This window comes from Kogia breviceps, chromosome X, assembly GCF_026419965.1.
Source record: "Kogia breviceps isolate mKogBre1 chromosome X, mKogBre1 haplotype 1, whole genome shotgun sequence".
Classification (NCBI taxonomy): domain Eukaryota; kingdom Metazoa; phylum Chordata; class Mammalia; order Artiodactyla; family Physeteridae; genus Kogia; species Kogia breviceps.
This window is the reverse complement of record NC_081330.1, coordinates 1367187-1382996: the sequence shown is the minus strand read 5'-3', so window position 1 is coordinate 1382996 and position 15810 is coordinate 1367187. Positions and strand designations below refer to the sequence as shown.

The 15810-nt window shown below is 62.2% G+C and overlaps 2 protein-coding genes across 5 annotated transcripts; both read right to left on the bottom strand.

Annotated features, from left to right (window-relative positions):
• Positions 1-3127: 3127 nt before the first annotated feature.
• On the bottom strand, positions 3128-8075 carry NAA10 (N-alpha-acetyltransferase 10, NatA catalytic subunit). Of its 3 annotated transcripts, none has more exons than XM_059050661.2 (8): positions 7825-8075; positions 7249-7347; positions 6743-6801; positions 6029-6074; positions 5810-5925; positions 5432-5476; positions 4085-4169; positions 3128-3462 (listed from the first exon to the last, which is right to left on the bottom strand). In XM_059050661.2, the coding sequence occupies exons 1-8, from the start codon at positions 7843-7845 to the stop codon at positions 3226-3228; spliced, it is 708 nt and encodes a 235-aa protein (XP_058906644.1). In that variant the 5' UTR covers positions 7846-8075; the 3' UTR covers positions 3128-3225. The 3 variants fall into 3 exon arrangements, with proteins under 3 accessions (XP_058906644.1, XP_066879224.1, XP_066879223.1); XM_067023123.1 differs by having other exon boundaries at positions 5432-5712; positions 7825-8060; XM_067023122.1 differs by having other exon boundaries at positions 6761-6801; positions 7825-8054.
• Positions 8076-8314: 239 nt separating this feature from the next.
• RENBP (renin binding protein) lies at positions 8315-15575 on the bottom strand. Of its 2 annotated transcripts, XM_059051474.2 has the most exons (11): positions 15362-15575; positions 14977-15096; positions 14810-14885; positions 14643-14718; positions 14279-14451; positions 12929-13153; positions 12334-12415; positions 11870-12045; positions 11097-11228; positions 8558-8645; positions 8315-8469 (listed from the first exon to the last, which is right to left on the bottom strand). In XM_059051474.2, the coding sequence occupies exons 2-11, from the start codon at positions 15081-15083 to the stop codon at positions 8348-8350; spliced, it is 1257 nt and encodes a 418-aa protein (XP_058907457.2). In that variant the 5' UTR covers positions 15084-15096; positions 15362-15575; the 3' UTR covers positions 8315-8347. The 2 variants fall into 2 exon arrangements, 1 of the variants encoding a protein (XP_058907457.2); XR_010838588.1 differs by lacking the exon at positions 15362-15575 and having other exon boundaries at positions 11870-12230; positions 14977-15173.
• Between the last annotated feature and the right edge of the window lie 235 nt (positions 15576-15810).

Sequence of the window (15810 nt, the reverse complement as noted above, 5' to 3'; positions counted from 1 at the left end):
GCCCACCCTTCCCAAGCACAAGGAGCCTGGAGAACAGAACAGAACATGCCTTCGCTCCCTCCGGGCCCCGTCACGGGGAGCGGGTGGGGGCGGAGGGCAGAGAGCAGGCTTGGGCTGAGGTTCCCCTTCTGCACAGCCCTGCGGGGAGGAACAAGCCTCGTTGCCCCATAGGTGGTTACCACTTCCTGCTGCCGGAAGAGACTCTTCTGCCTCCTTTCCCCGGCAGCTTGCACCTGCTGTCCTAGGCCTGGGGGTGGGGGTGGGGGGCTGGGGAGGGGCAGCCCTCTTCCTGCGCCCTCAGAGCAAGGCCTTACTGAGCCTGGGGGCGTCTTGGGGCCTCTCTTAGACAGGAGTGCTGGAGTTTCCCATCATCCCTCTCTACCAACTCGAAGTCACAGGCCAGGCCGACAGGTTTTCCTCCAGTATACTGAGAAGGCAGGATGCAGGTAGCAAGTGACCAGCCGGACTGGACAGCTGTCTTCAGTTGGGTGGGAGGGAAATCCCTGGGGTATAGATGGTGGGGACAGGGCCAAAGGCAGTTAGGCTCTGGGCTCGTGCCCAGGGGAGGCGGGCCTGTAGGCGCTAGCGCAAGGGGTTCGGGCATGTGTGTGCGTGGATGTCCAAGTCAGGCTCTGTGCAAATGTGGGCACACGTGACCCGGACCTGCAGCTCTGGGAGGGAGGGGAGTTTGCGCAGGTACTTCCTGGCTTTCAACTGTGAGCATCTCGCTCGCCCAGAGGGGGAAAACATACCTCCTCAGCTCCCTGTCCCCCACCCCCAGTACCAGGCCCTTCTCTAAGGTGCAGTGTGTGCACGGGGCACTGGGGCTTTTCGGCCTGGGAGCAGGCCGGACCCCAGCAGGAAGGCATGCCCCTCATCGACTAAACTCAACCCAACACACCTTGCCCCCTACCCTCTATCTGAGCCCTGACTGGTCGCCCAAAGTTCCTCCCCCATTCAGCAGAGCCAGGCACAGGGCTCAAGCCCGCAGGAAACTGCGGCTGAACTGGTGTCGGTGCCTACTTTCAAATGCTCTCCTTCGTCCTTTTACTTTAGGACTCCAGAAATACTCACGTGAAGCCCCATTCAGCCACTGGTGTCAAAACGTGAGTAACTAGCCCTGGCTTTTAGGACGCTTCTTTGGCATTTAAGGTCGTACTGTTTGCTCTGTCCTCAGCTCTATTGTTCCCCTTCAAAGAATCTAAATGGTGCAGAAGGGCAGGACCAGATCTGCGGGACCTTGCTAAGCCTGTTGACAAGTGGAGTGAACACTTGGTCCTGAGGGGTGACCGTAGGGCTGACGTGGGCAGGTCTGCTGGGTGAAGGATGGACCAGAAGGAGATGAGGTCAGTGGGGAGGTTGTTAACAGATGTCCACGTCAGATGAGAGCATGAATTGGACAGTGAGGCCCCTCCCATTTTCCCACAAATGAGCTTTCCAGGAGAAGTTTCACAATGGGGGTCCAGGTTGTGCACCTCTGTGTATAGGTTCATCCCCTGGGGAGACGTCCCCAGAGCCCACCCCCAGGCACACGGCTAGGGATCAGGAGCTCCTGCTTTTCCCAGCCTCAGCCTTCCAGCCTCTGTTCGGCACCTAGCTACTGAAGCGGCCCCTCCCAGAGGCGGGTCCTACAGAGAAGGAGGAAGTGCTGGGCCCCAAGGGTCAGTCGGGCCTGCGGCTTCCCCTCTCCGCCCTCAGCCCTCGCCACAGCTCCCACCTCCGCCCAGGAAACCCAACCGCCTGGGGACGGCCGAGCGTCAACGGGCCCCCCCCTGGGACGCTGGACGCGGAGAGCAGAAGGGGGGCCCGACGAGGAAGCAAGGAGTGTGCCGCAGGGCACCGTGAGAGCCCCGCCAGCGCTGGGGCGCGGCCGAGGTAGCGCGCATGCTCTCCCTCTCGCCCGCCCCGCCCGCCGCGCGGAGCCCAGCCTCGCCGCCGCCGGACCAATCAGAGCCTGGGAACGAAGCCCGGCGCGGCTGGCGAACCGAAAGGGACTGCAGCCAGGCGCGGAGGGCGGGGCAAGGCTCCGCCTCCGACAGCAAGCCCGCGATTTGAGCCAATCAGAACACAGCCTCCCTCCCCCCCGCCAGCCCGCGGGTTAGCGGGCGCGCGCAGGCGCATCTTCCTGTTCCCGGCCCGCTCACTAGCGTACCGGGCTGCTAGTTGGTCACGTGGCAGGCGCCAGCCAGAGCGAATCGAGCCCCGTAGCGAATCATTCTGCGTAGCAGAGGAGCAGTGTGCTGTCTGGGGAAGCAGGCGCACAAGGTACAGTGACAGCTAGAGTGCTGAGCTCCGCTGGGAGGTGGGCGGCCCAGGCGGCCCGCCCAGGGATGAGAAGCAGCAAACATGGCGCTGCAGCCAGAGGGAATGGCAGGGATGAAAGGCACAGGAGCCAATGTTAGGGTTAGAATTGAAGCTCTGAAAAACAGAGGGCTTATAGGCTGCATGAAATGACATTATGCATTCGTCAAAACTCACGGAGTGTATAACGCAGAGGGAAATGTAACTGTGGACTGTAGTTAACAATAACGTATCAATCTTGGCTCAAAGAAATGTAACATTTGATGCAAAATATTAATAGGGGAAACTGAGGGGGACGGGTCCAGGGGAACTCTGTACTATCTTCTTACTTCTGTAAATGTAAAACCATGCTAGAAAGCAAGCCCACTGATTATTTTCAAATGAAGGCTTGGGTTAGGAAGTAGATGCAAGGGGTATCACGGTGATGGAACAGACAGGACTCGCTGACCTTTTAGTTTGCGGCGGAGGGAGGAATCAAGGACAGTTGCCAGGGCTCGAGCAACTGGGTAGCCGGTTGGGCCATTACCGAGCTTGGACCTTGGTAGAGAAGCTCAGCGAGCAGCTGACTTAGGCATCTGGAGCCTGGCGAGGCGGCAGCAGAGCAGGGCTCGGAAGGCTCCCGGAACTCCAGGGTTTCCTTCCCCCGGGACCCAAAGACGGCTCCAAGCTATCAGACAGCTCCAAAGCCCCGACAAAGCTCTTCCCTTCTACTTGGGCTTGGCAGGAAGCACTGTGCCAAAAGGATGTGAGGTCCACATCCACTGGGATGCAGAAGAGCCAGAGAGGGGCATACACACACCCCCACAAATGTGCACGCCCGCACAGGTAAACTCCCCAAGGCCACTGGGTGAAGTTTATTGTGAAACCTCTCGGGGTGAGGATGGGATGGGCAGGCCAGGGCAGGGAGAGGAGCGTGTGCAGGCTCTAGGAGGCTGAGTCAGAGGCCTCTGAGCTGTCCTTGACATCGGTGCTCTCTGTGGTCTCGCTGACCTCACTGAGGTCTTTGCTGTCTCCACCGCTATCCTCCGCAGCCAGGCCCTTCTCCTCACGACAGGCCTCTCCCGAGCTCGGAAGCGAGTTGCCCTTGCCCTCCACCTTGTTCTCGATGGAGCCCAGCACCACGTGCCTGGCCTTCTCCTTCAGCTCCAGGTGCCGCCTCAGCTGCCACCAGGAGCCCGGGGAGAAACGGGAGTAAGGAGACAGCACCTAAGTCTCTAGACCACGAAGGCCCTCTCCCGCAGCCCGTGCCTTGTCCCTTGCTGGCGGCGGGGAGCAGGATGAGAGGCAGCAGAGCCAGGGCTGAGGAAACAGGACTGAGTCCGACTCCCGGGGGGGAGCCCTGGCACTGTCTCCTCTGGGCCTGTTTCCTCTCCTGCAAAGTGGAGGTGCTCACGGCTCCCTCACGAGGCTGCTGTGGAGCCCTCTGAACGGCCCTGGCCCCCGAGGAGCCTTGGGCAGGACCCTGACTTTCTCTTCAGCCCGGTTTTGTCCGGCCCCTGAGCCTTGGAGCCAGCCACAGCCGTCCCCAGGCCCCGCGTCTGTCTCTCAGCACGTCCAGGGGCCTCCTCCCTCTCCTCTCACAGCAGCCTCTGGGCAGGATGGGCTTCTTCCTCGGAGAATGGAATCTTGGGCCGATGGCCTTCGTTAAAGCCCTGCCAAGGTCCGGCTCCCCGCCTGCAGCTACGGAAGCTGAGGTGAAGAGGGCCAGGACTGCCGGCCACGCAGCCTCCAACCGCCCCAGGCCGCCCCTGCTCGCCTTGCCTGGGCGCTGCGGGACTCTTACCTCGTCGGCCATCTGGGTGAGATCCCGCTTCATCGCGTACGCGTCTTCCCCGTCTGCATAGTACTTGGGCTCCACTTCGCTGATCCTGGGGGCAGCAGGTGGAGAGAAGGAGGGCAACCCAAATCGGGGGCAATTCTCCTCAGCCTGCTGGCATCATCTGCTAGTGGGGCAGGGTGTCACTGCCACCCCCAGGACCCTCTGGGCGACATTCCCAACATGGCCTTCCCTCTGCTTTCTCCAACAGTAAGTGGCACCGAGCTCCTTTATTCCCCGCACCCACCCCTGGCCTCCTGCCACTGCCCCTCGTCCCTATCCTGGCCACCAAGGATCTGTGTCTGCGGTTTCCTGGGAACTGAAGCCCTGAATTTGGCAGTCCCCTCCCCTCCCTGCTCCCTGTCACCACCCGGGCAGGCGTGGCTGGCTCGTATGCCTAACAGTTGGAACCGGGGATGGGGTGCTGCGGCCTCTGTTCTTGGTGGTCGCTACCAGGCAGCGTGGCCCCTAGCCCGAGCAGCTCAGGGGCCAAGCCTGCGCTGGGAGGTGTGTGTGCAGACCTGGGGCACCCCGCCACTGAAAAGGGAGCCGGTCTGGATGGCCCAGGAGGGCCCTGCCAGCCTTAAGACCCTAGAACTGTCAACCACCAGAGGCATTTGCATGCAGGCCAAAGATCCTGCCTCAGATACGCAGCCCGGAGGCCACTTCCCTTCCCACAGTCCCTCATCCCCCCACCAAGCTGGAGCCGACGCCGTCTCAGCGGGCCCTCCGTGGACAGCCCACCTCCGCCTCGCTTTCCAGCGGCTTTCACCACAACGTCCCGGGCAGAGCAGTTCCCTGCCCGGCTCCCTCTGTCCTGTGCTGGGCGCACATCGACCGCCACGTCCCTGAGTGGGCCCCACCCCCACCCACTAGGGCAGCCAGCGCTCTAGACCCGCCTCCGCTGCTCTTGCCACCGGCCCTTCCTGCGCGGACTCGTTCAGGTTTATCCTTTCTTCTGGCCCCGCTTAGATGCTTCTGGGTGCCTGGTCACTCTCCGTCCTGCTCCTCGGCTTGTGTTCCTGTCCTGGACCCTTGTCTCTGCTTCTGAACCTCCTCACCGTGCTGCCCTTCCAGCATAGCTGCCACCAGCATCGAGCAAGCGTCCTCCGGAAGCACGACACGCCTCAAGCAGACTGCGGCAGGCAGGTGCTCTTGCCCCCAAGAGTGCCGTCCGCGGCCCGCTCCCCGTCTCAGCTAACCCTAGCCGCCCTCGCGCCCCTGCCTAGGAGGTAGTTCAGCCCATCTAGCGCACCTGGATAAGCCAGACCTGGGGACCATCCCACTCCATGAGGAAAGTCTAGATGTACTTACTGAAAGTTGAGGGTGTTGGAATAGAGGTGCAGGGCGGCCCGGTTACTGCAGGGGAATAAGGCACTGCTGAGCGGTGCAGAGTAGGCCAGGCAGGGACAGCAGGCCCAGGCCCTGCCCCTCCCCCCCTCCCCACTAATGCCACTTCCCGGTCTTCTCCAAAAGCCAAGGCAGCCCAGGCTCCACATCGAGGCAGTATCCCCGCTGGTGGTGCTGGGATGGATTGGGAGATGGGGACTGACATATATACACGAGTATGTATAAAATAGAGAACTGATAAGAACCTGCTGTATAAAAATAAAATAAAATTCAAAAATTCAAACAAAACAGACAGTATCCCCCCCCACACCCCCCTCCCCTTCCCTTGGCCCTGGCTTCCACCTCTTCCTGACATGCAGGGAGACGTATTTGGCGTTGAAGTTCTCGATCATGGCTCGGGAGGCCTGGTCCATCAGCTTCTGAGCCAGGCCAAGGCGCCGGTGGGAACGCTTCACAGCCTGGTGGGAGAAAGGCGGGACCTCAGGGCGGCTCCAACTAACTTCCGCCCCCACCCCCACCCCCACCCCCACCCCCACCAGAGCCTGGGTGGGCCCTACGCACCAGCGAGGTGATATGTCCGTGGGGCACGTCGTCCGGGTCCTCTTCCCTAGAGCAAGAAGAAAGCAGAGGGGCTCGGCGTGAACCCCAAAGTACGTCCAGTCCCGGGACGGGGGAGAGCCAGGACTCTCCAAACCCCAGGCAGCAGCCAAAAGACACGTGCAGTGTCAATGGGATACTGTTCAGTGCTAAAAAGAAAGGAGCTCTCAAGCCGTGAAAAGACCTGGGGGGAGACTTCAATGCATATGACTGAGTGAGAGGTGGTCTGAGATGGCTACACACTGTATGGTTCTAATCATATGACCTGGAGAAGGTGAAACCATGGAGACAGTAAAGAGATCAGTGGTTCCCAGGGAGAGGGGAGGGAGGGACGGCAGTGAAACTACTCTGTGCGATACTGTAGTATTGGACACCATCGCTATTATACCTTTGTCCGTGGAAGGTAGAACTCAAAGAGTGGAACAGTGTAAACTACGGGTTTCTGTAATAATGTAGTAGTATCGGTCCACCCATTGCAACAGATGTGCCACAAGGCGTTAACGTGAGAGGAAACTGAACTAAAGGAACAGTCTATTAATTAACAAAACAAAACAACCTAACCCAACCCAGGCAGCATCCGTCAGACGCGTGCAGTGTCAGGGTCCGTCCCCCCCCCCCCCCCCGGCCACCAGCCCCAGGTCAGGCCCCAGGTGTGTCCCTCCGTCCTTGGTGACTCACATTTTGGCCAGGACATACCCCACAATCTTCCCATTCTCATCCTCAGCGATGTAAGAGAGCTGGGTGACAGGGAGGAAAGAGAAGGCAGAAGAGAAGACAAGTTCCCGTCAGAGCTGGAGGCGCCCTTATCGGACACCTGGCCCCAGCGCCTGCCCGTCGCTCTGTGCGTGACAGACAGAAGCCGATCGGGCAGCGAGTTCAGTGACAGCTCCCGACCTCCAGGCCAAGTGGCTGGGTTTTCCCACATCACACCGTGCCCCCTGTCCTTAACCCAGAAGTGGACAGACACAGGTGGGAATACTGCCCCTACCTTGGCCCTGTTCTTCGCCCCTCTTCAAGGCGCCTCCTAGCCATCTCCCAGCACCCCAGCCGGAAACACTCAGGGCCTCATTAACCCACGCGCCCCCCCCGGACTCTTCACGACCTCGCCGGCTCGTCCCAAGCCGACCCAGGGTGGAATTTCCTTGGCCTGGTTTCCCCCATCCCCAAATTCAACAGCTGCCCACCTGGGGCCAGGAAAGGCCATGGTAGAAATAATATTTCATCTGGTAGTTCTCGGGTAGGCACAGGAGGTTGCAGTGCTGCATGTTCATCAGGTCCTCTGGCTGCGGGGGAGGAGGGCAGTGGAATGCAGTCAGGCCGGGGGCTGCGGTGACTCAGTAGGCCTCGATCGTGTTAGAACCCTGCTCTGTCTACTCAGCGACCCCCGCCCCCCCACAGGGCTGGGCGGGCGCTGGGACTATCTGTCTGCACAGGCCTGGCCCACAGCCGCTGCGCAAAAACTGACTGTTCCAGGAATGAATGTTGAGCGCCAGGAAGCTCCCCGACACCATCCAACGGAACCCCGACATCCGGAAAGAAGGGGTTCGCAGCCCCGGCCCTGCGCCCCTGGCTCCCCCGGCCTCCTCTTCGGGGAGATCCAGCCCCACGGGGACGGTGGCCTTCACTTTTCCGCGCCGGGCGGCCGAGGGCGCGCAGGGCAGCTGGCCCGGTGCTCGGCCGGGCCCCTCGGGAGCATGCGCACGCGGCCACCGGGCCCCGCTCCCACGCGGCGCGGACAGCCTCCGGCCCCGGCCCCTCACCCTCGCATTGCGGATGTTCATAACGGCGGCGGGGCTCGCGGCTCCCAGCGGGTCGTGAACGCGCAGTCAGCTGCCACCGCGCTCCGAAGCGACGCCGGGGCTGCCAGGCCAGGGCTGGGGCTGGGGCTGGGGCTGGGGCTGGGGCTGGAGCTGGAGCTGGAGCTGGGTCCGGGATCGCGGGGACGGCGGCGGAAGAGGCGGCGCGCGCCGGGCCCGGCCACCGGCCGGAAGTGCGCGCCGCCGAGCCCGCCCGCCGGGCCCGCCCTCCCGGCCGCTCGGCCATGCGCAGGGAGGGCCAAGGGCGGGGTGGGGCCTCTCCGCGGGGCGGGCCGGGCCAATGGCCGGGCGGGCCCTGGCGCGGGGCGGGCCTGTTGGCAGGGTGGGAGGGTCCAGCGCGCGGGGCGGGTCACTGGCTGGGCGAGCAGGTGCCCTCCAGCCAAAGGCGGCGGTTGGTCCCCCACCCGACACCCCACAGACGCTCACACACACGGGCAGTGGAGCAGGTTTGGCTTTATTCTGCGCCTCAGCGGGCGGGGTCGGCGGGCGGAGACCGGGCGCTGAGGGCCGGGGCCGGGGCGAGGCGGCTCAGCAGGTCACTCAGCATCTCCTCGCACATGGCGAGGCACCGCGGCACGTGGAAGCAGCCTGCGGGGAGAGGCGGGACGGTGGGTTGGGAGGGCCGTGGGCAGCCGAGTGCCCCGAGCCCCTGGGCCCCGCCCTTTCCCCCACTCACCTTTGAAAGGACCCCCCTTGATGGTGAGGGCGACCTTCCCCTCTCGGTTCAGGTAGCCAAACCATTCCCCGTACTCGGGATCGCGAAACTGCAATAACAATGAGGCAGTGACAGGCAGCGCCTGCAGGAACCGCCCAGATGCCACAGGCCTGGGAAAGGGGCGTTCACCGGTCCCACTAAACCGCTACCTCGGGGTCAGAGCCCGGGCTGACCCCCGGCTCTAGAATCAGTGCTCTTAAATGAGGTCCCGCCTCCTGGACAAATATGAAAGCAAGGGGCTTTTTTTCCTTTTACTTTTTCTTCGGGGGGGGGTGGAGTTGTGAGTCTGCAGCTAGTTACCCCACTTGGGGAAGGGGCCGCAGGCTGTGAGGTGAAACCTTGCAAGATGGAATTAAAAACAAAAACAAAAACCCTGCTTGGGACTACTGAGCTTGCGCTCTACAGCCCGTGCGCCACAAATACTGCAGCCCGCGCGCCTAGAGCCCGTGCTCCGCAACGAGAAGCCACCGACCGACCGCAGTGAGAAGCCCGCGCGCAGCAACGAAGACCCAGCGCAGCCAAAAGTAAATAAGTAAATAAATAAAATTTTTTTAAATAACTATAAAAAAAGAAAGAGAACCCTGAGGAAGTGCTGACCTACCATGTAACTTTGTAACAAGTTATTCCTTTGGAGCTCCTGTTCCCCGCTTCAGAGGACTGTCTTCCAGTGGGTGAGATTGTAGATACCCATTGTAGATATCCCGCACAGAGGTCTGACTTCTGCCTTGCTCACCACAGGTCCTAAACACATCTCCCCCTCCCTCCGAGCCACCTGAAGCCTGCCCCTGCCCAGCAGCTCTGTTGACCCTTTCCAAATTCCTCGCTTCTCTCCTGCCCAGTTCCTTCCAGATGCTCCAGGATAGACCTCAGAGCCCTGGCCTAGGCCCTTCCTCCCCAGATAGAGACCTGAGTGGAACCCCTTCTCAGAAGGACCATAGAAGAAATCAGTGACATTGAAGTCCACTATCAAAAACGTCTTTTTTTTTTTTTTTTTTGCGGTACGCGGAGCCTCACTGCTGTGGCCTCTCCCGTTGCGGAGCAGAGGCTCCGGACGCGCAGGCTCAGCGGCCACGGCTCACGGGCCCAGCCGCTCCGTGGCACGAAGCCGCGTCCCCTGCATCGGCAGGTGGGCTCTCAACCACTGTGCCACCAGGGAAGCCCTCAAAAATGTCTTTTTAAATGGGGACCTATGAGTAGGTGTATTCTTCATAGGGGGTAAAACTAGTTCTGTATCTGTTCATTCTATCTTTCCAGTGACTTTACTCATGTCCTTATTATTCGACTACTGGATATGACACGGGAAGATAACAAAGGATTTGACTGTTTTCCTGTCCAGCCTTTCCATGGATGTCTGAATTTTTGCTTTCTGTATTGTTATGACGATTAGTGCATAGTGAATTACCTGTTGTTTATAACTTTTGTGATTGTTCAATGCAATCTCTCTTTCTTGAAAATTTATTCCTTAAATTTCACTTTATGCAGTTAAGACCGATCACCTCGAACACATGTTCTCTATGAATGCATTCAATATTAACATATATCGCCTCTGGTCTTGTGGCTCCCGTGTTTGGAAGCAGTGACTAGCACGTACAGTACTTGGAGATGCCTCTCCAGCCACAACGTAACACGAACACATTTGGAATTTCTACTGGTGACAAAGTCGGACGCTGCTGATACTGTGGTTCACTGCTTTCGTTCATGATGGACGTGAGTGCTGGATTTCACTTAGAGGTTAGTGCAAATAAAGATGGAATTTCCTCTCAGCTTTCAAAGCCCACAGACCTCAGAATAAGACACCCCTGTTGTCATGCCGCCCGTACTGTACTGGGGTTTTTTAATGGAGTGAGTCGTGGCTCTAGAAACACATCGGGAATCTTCATTCATTCCCCGTCCGGCTCAGCACCCGAGGTGCCCCTCGGCAGCAGCTGGCACGGCTCATCACTCAGCTCCCAGCACTCGGGCCTCTGCGGGGGGCGGGGGGGGCCTGGTTTCCTTCCTACCTCGCAGCTGATCCTCGTCTCCTTTGCTGGGCCTGCCTATTCCCTCTTCTCCTTTCCTTCTGTACTCGAAGCTTACCTTGCCTCACATGGCCAGCCCACACCTCTCCCGCTCGGCCACACTCTGACCCCCGAGCCGCTGCAGCCCCCTCCCCGGGCCAGGCCCGCACTCACTAGCCAGGGTGACAGCCGCAGCCCGGTCTCCCTGCCTTCGCCTAGTGCCCTATGGCCTCCCGTCCTGAAGCCCCAGCTTTTTTCCTTCCCAGTAGCCCCCCAGTCCCCTGACCTTGCTTTATGTCCCAGAGCTCTAATCACTACCTATGTTTGCTGCTTTACTTGTTTATGGTCGGTCCCACCAGCACCAAAATGTGAGCTCCAGTGGGGCAGGGCCCATTCTCCCGACTGAACAGAGGGCACCAGGGCCAGGACTTGCAGGAACTCTCAGACCTACTGAAGGACCACGTCCGGCGAGGGCAGGAAGGGGACCAGGAAGCGGCACCCACCTGGCGGAAAGTGTACTCGGCCACCTGGCAGAAGATGCTGAGCAAGGCGGGGTCCCCGCTCTCACTGTAGCCCGTGAGGAAGGCGACCATGGCTTCGCTGTGCGGCCACCACAGCTTCATGGCCCACTCCAGCTGAGAGCAGAGCGGGGGCAGGCGTCTGAGAGCCCTGGAGCCCGCTCCACTGGCCCTCTCAGCGGGACAGTCACCCCCATCTTTCGGGCCCTGGCTCAGACTCCGTGGGGCCCAAGCTCTTGGAGCTTAACCGTGGGCTGAACGTCTCCGGGGGCCTTAACCGCCCACCGGATGGCCACTAGCTTCCTGAGCCAGATGCAGCCCAAGGAGCCCCTCCCAAAGGGCAGGGCTGGGGCGGGTGCCCCTTGAGCCCTGGAATCGAAACCCTGGCTGTGTCGTCAGTCTGTCTAAAGCCCCTCGGACACTCAGCCACCCTCTGCAGAGCTCAGCAGGATCAAGGCACGGTCAGGCAAGACACCGCTGCTGCCTTAGGGTCACTGAGAGAGCCTTTCCAAGACGAAGGGCCGTGGGTCTCCGCGTGGGCAGGGTCTGCGCTCCCTCACGGCCTCCCTGTGCACGTGAGGGTGAGGATCACCGGCGCAGGAGTCGAGCTTCCCACTGGGGTCGCGCTGGGCGGGTTCACTCCTCCAAGCCCCGGGGCCCCCTCTCTGAAATGGGTGATGACGGCACCCATTTCTGCACCTCCCGGGGCAGAAAGCCTTCAACAGGCTAGTACCATGTAGCCCTGGGTACATTCCCACCTGGGTCGGGCATAGGCCATCAGCATCCTGGAAGTAGAAGAGGCCTCCATGGTCAGGATCCCATCCAGAGCGGAAAGGCAACAATAGGAACTTGTCGATAACGTGGGCTCGAAGTTTGGGGTCACCTCTCCGGCTGGTGTGACGGAGCAGGAACCAGCCAGCTTCCAGCGCGTGGCCTGGCGGGGGCTCGGGGTAAGGCAGGCCGCGTGTCCTGCCCCAGGCGGGGGGCTCAAGCGCTGTGCCGACCGCTCGCTCCCCGACTCTCTTCCCCACTGTGGGGCCTGCTTTGAGCCCCCAGCCCTGCCGCGGACACTCCAGCGTGGGGAGCCCGTCCCTCCTGCTCTGCCTGGTCCTCTGTGCGCTGAGGGTGGAAGGAGGAGGGCTCTCCCCGCATCTGAAGTGCAGAACCAAGACTGAGCGCCCCCCGCCTCCTGGGCCGCCCCCCGGCCCGCCCTGCCCCTCACCTGGGTTCTGGTGTCTCCCCAAGCAGCCAGAAAGCTCCTCGCCATCCTCTGACACATTCTCCAGCACAACCTGCCCACCCCTCTGCCGAGGGAGGAGTAGAAGGTAGCTTGGCCCTCAGCACCCCCTGACCCCCGCCCCATCATCCAACAAGAAAGACGCTCCCTCCCACCCTCCCTCCCTCCTGATCTGCAGGCTCGGGTGGCCTCACTCAGAGGGGCTTTGGAGGAGGGGCCGATTCACTCCCAAGGGTCTGGACCTGTGCCAACCCTTGCTTTGGGCCTGAGCCCTTGATGTGGGGAGGGTAAGACACTGAACGGAGGCTGAGCCTGTGAGGACTGGGCTGTCCAGAGGCCTGGGACGAAGTCGAGTCTGGCCAGGCTTCCTGCTCCGTGACGTGCCTGGGACCCTGGCACCCACCCCGGCTCCCCCGGGGCCCTCCTTCCCTCCCCTTCCCGAGGGTTCCGGGCCACACCTTGCCCCATCTCCCGGTCTGCAAAGGGAGCCGTCGGGGCCCGGCTCCGGGGTGGGTGCGGGCGGAGGAGGCGCCCCGGGCCCCGCCCGGCAGCCGCCGTCCGCCCCCCGCGCTGCCCCCACCTGCACGTGCCGCAGGATCCTCCGAGCGCACCAGTCCCCCAGCTCCGCGTATTTGCCCGCCAGCTCCTCGGCGGCCTCCCCGAGCTGCTCCACCAGGCTAAGCAGCAGCATGGGCACCGCCATGGACTCCGAGGCCGGGGCCCCAAGGAGCTGGGGCCGGCCCAGCCCAGAGGGGTCCTCCCGCACCCAGTGCACGATCTGATCCATCATCTCCACCGCTTCGCTCTGGGGAGGGATGAGGGGAGGCCCAGGCTGAGGCTGCATCCCATGGAGTCTGGCCCCCCAGGTGCTGACCTGCTGGGTCCCCAGCCCTGGGGTGGGAGAACCATGTCCTCCCAGCCACTCATAGGACACTTCACCAAGGCCTGCTGTGGGCCTGGCCCCGGGCTGGGGGCTAGGGCTCCCACTCTGGGGGCGTAGACCATTCATTCCCAGACGGTGAGGTCACATTTGAAAGCAAGAGGGGGCCCAGGGAGGAGGGAGCGGCCCTCTCCCGGCCAGGGCAGGGCACGGATTGATCCCCGTGAAACTGAGCGGGACCCTGCAGAGCCTTCCGGGGGGGCAGACCCCCTGTGTCCCTTGCCTCTTGTCTGTAGAAAAGCAGCATTAGCCTCCTAGGCCTTCCCCGAGTTCCAAAGAGCAAACATAATCATAGAAGTGAGAAAGTGCAGAAGCAAAGGAAAACAGATAGGCAACACAAAATAATAATAGTTTGGCCGTAAAAGAAAGTCACGGACCTTTAGTTGAGCCGTAAAAGAAAGTCACGGACCTTTAGTTGCCCCTCAAGGGCTATAGATCGTATCCTGAGTCACATCCCTGAGTTGTTTTGCAGATACTAAGACCCCCACGGGGTGGAAGAAGGTAAGTGCGCGCTGACCACCGGCGTGTAGACCCCAGACCATTGGAACCGGAAGGCTGATGATGTTGACTCCCTCCCGAAATACCACCTGGTTACCTCGCCACCAACCAGTCAGAAGAACGTCCGTGAGCTGGTCAGGTAGCCCGCCACCCGCTCCCTCACCTTGCCTTTATAAAAGCCCTTCCCCGGAAGCCATCAGGGAGTTCGGGTCTTTTGAGCAAGACCTGCCCGTTCTCCTTGCTTGGAGGCTTGCAATAAACCCTGCACTTTCCCTCACCTGTAGATGCACAGTGACAGTACAGTGCAACAAGGGGGGGTGTTACCAGCAGCCCTGGGCTGTGGGGGCCCAGAGTAAGGACTGACGGTGACGACAGACCCAGCCCTGCACACAGGACCCGGGGAGGGGCTCGCACGCTGAATGGGAATGCTCCGGCAGCCACGCGCAGGGCAGGCGCACGGAGAACACGCAGGGCAGCCTTCCTCCCATGCACCTGGTACCGCGCGTCCCCTGTCACCCTCCACAGCTCATTCATGGCCATGGTGTAGAAACACTCGCTGAAGATGGTCCGCTGCACCTTGACCGGGCGGCCGTCCCTCGTCAGCACAAAGGCACACTTCTTCGCAGGAGGTGCCACTCGGGCATAACGCAGCAAAAATTCGCCACCTGCTGGTCGGGAAGGTGGCCTGCTAATATTTGGGTGAGGATGCCACCGCCTCCCCCTTCCTCCCTACCTGGGAGCATGCCCGGCCCTTTGCTGCTTCTAGACCCCCTCTAGGAACTAGGCACCTAGGAGCACGTGTGCTACAGAGTGACTTGGAGCGGCCTCTGGGGAGACGGGGACACGGAGGGGGCACCTGCTTTAGCCGCGTTCAGAAGCTCAGGGCGGCGGAAGCGCTCAAGCTTGCGGTACAGGCGACAGTACATCCACACCTGTGCGGGAGTGCGGGAAACATGGCGTAAGCGGGGAGCGGCCCAGCCCTCGGGGCCGGGATGACGGCGAGTCCCGGGCGCCCCGTCCTACCTGCCTCCCCTGCAGCCAGACGTACTTGAGGTCGTCATACACCTGCCCGTTGCGGCCGAGGCACGTGAAGAAGCCCCTGTGGGCCACGCGCAGCGTTAGCCAGCGCTGCGGCGGGGACTCAGCAGGGCCAGGGACCCCGCCCAGGGCCCGAGCGGGGCGAGGCGCACCCGTGCTCCCGGTCGTGGGAGTGCTCCAACCAGAAAGCCACCACGACGTCCAGCTCGTGCCCCACACGCTCCTTCCAGGCCTGCAGGGTCTCCCTCTCCTTCTCCATGTCCCGGGGAAACCTGCACTTGGAGTCACAGCTCCCCCTCAGGCCTCCCCATCTTCCAGGGTCCCAGCCTCCTCAGTGGGCCCCTTGGTGCCCCAGGTCACCCCAGGCTCGAGTGGACCCCAGGGCTGGGTCCCCCAGGCCCCCAGGCCTCGGGGACCCAGCCCTGTGCCGCTCTGCCCTCCGGACCCAGACCAGCCCCGGGACCGACCCCGCCGCCCTGGGGAGCCTCCAGGACAAGCCCTCCTCCCCCACCCCCTCGCGGGTCCCACACCACTGGCCTGCCACACTCGCAGACGCCCGCTCGTGCCCCCCTCTCCTCCAGGAAGCCACCCGGAGCCGAGCTGGTCGCAGTCGCGTGACTGTCACTCAGCTGACCCAGCCTAGCCCCACCCACCCCTCCTCCCCGGGGTTCCGCCCGGGCCTGGGGGCAGAGCCCGCAGTGGGGGGCGGGGGCGCGGCTTGGCTGGCCTGCGACTCCACCCCGCCCTCCGGCCGCGCGCCGCCGCTTGGCCCACCCCGCCTCTGGGCGGCAGCGCCCCGCGGAGCCCCTGTGCTGGGCAGCCTCCGCGCAAGATCCTCGCGGTGGGAAGTGCTGGGTGAGGTGGCAGGAGGACGGCCTGGGACTGGGGGCGGGGGCGGGGGGCCGGCAGGGGGCTGGACAGGGCGGGCCGCGGGCCCAGGTGCCGCAGGAGAGCAGCTGGAAGTGGCTGACCGCCTCTGGGCTCCT

What these genes read in the sequence shown, in the direction of transcription:
- RENBP (XM_059051474.2), bottom strand. Translation starts at nt 15,083, where the DNA reads ATGGAGAAGGAGAGGGAGACCCTGCAGGCCTGGAAGGAGCGTGTGGGG. An exon ending in TCCCACGACCGGGAGCACGG is followed by an intron (nt 14,886 to 14,976) that starts GTGCGCCTCGCC and finishes CGTGGCCCACAG; the next exon opens with GGGCTTCTTCACGTGCCTCG. An exon ending in TCTGAACGCGGCTAAAGCAG is followed by an intron (nt 14,452 to 14,642) that starts GTGCCCCCTCCG and finishes CCCGACCAGCAG; the next exon opens with GTGGCGAATTTTTGCTGCGT.
- NAA10 (XM_059050661.2), bottom strand. Translation starts at nt 7,845, where the DNA reads ATGAACATCCGCAATGCGAGG. An exon ending in ATGGCCTTTCCTGGCCCCAG is followed by an intron (nt 6,802 to 7,248) that starts GTGGGCAGCTGT and finishes CCTGTCACCCAG; the next exon opens with CTCTCTTACATCGCTGAGGA. An exon ending in ACGGACATATCACCTCGCTG is followed by an intron (nt 5,926 to 6,028) that starts GTGCGTAGGGCC and finishes TTCTCCCACCAG; the next exon opens with GCTGTGAAGCGTTCCCACCG.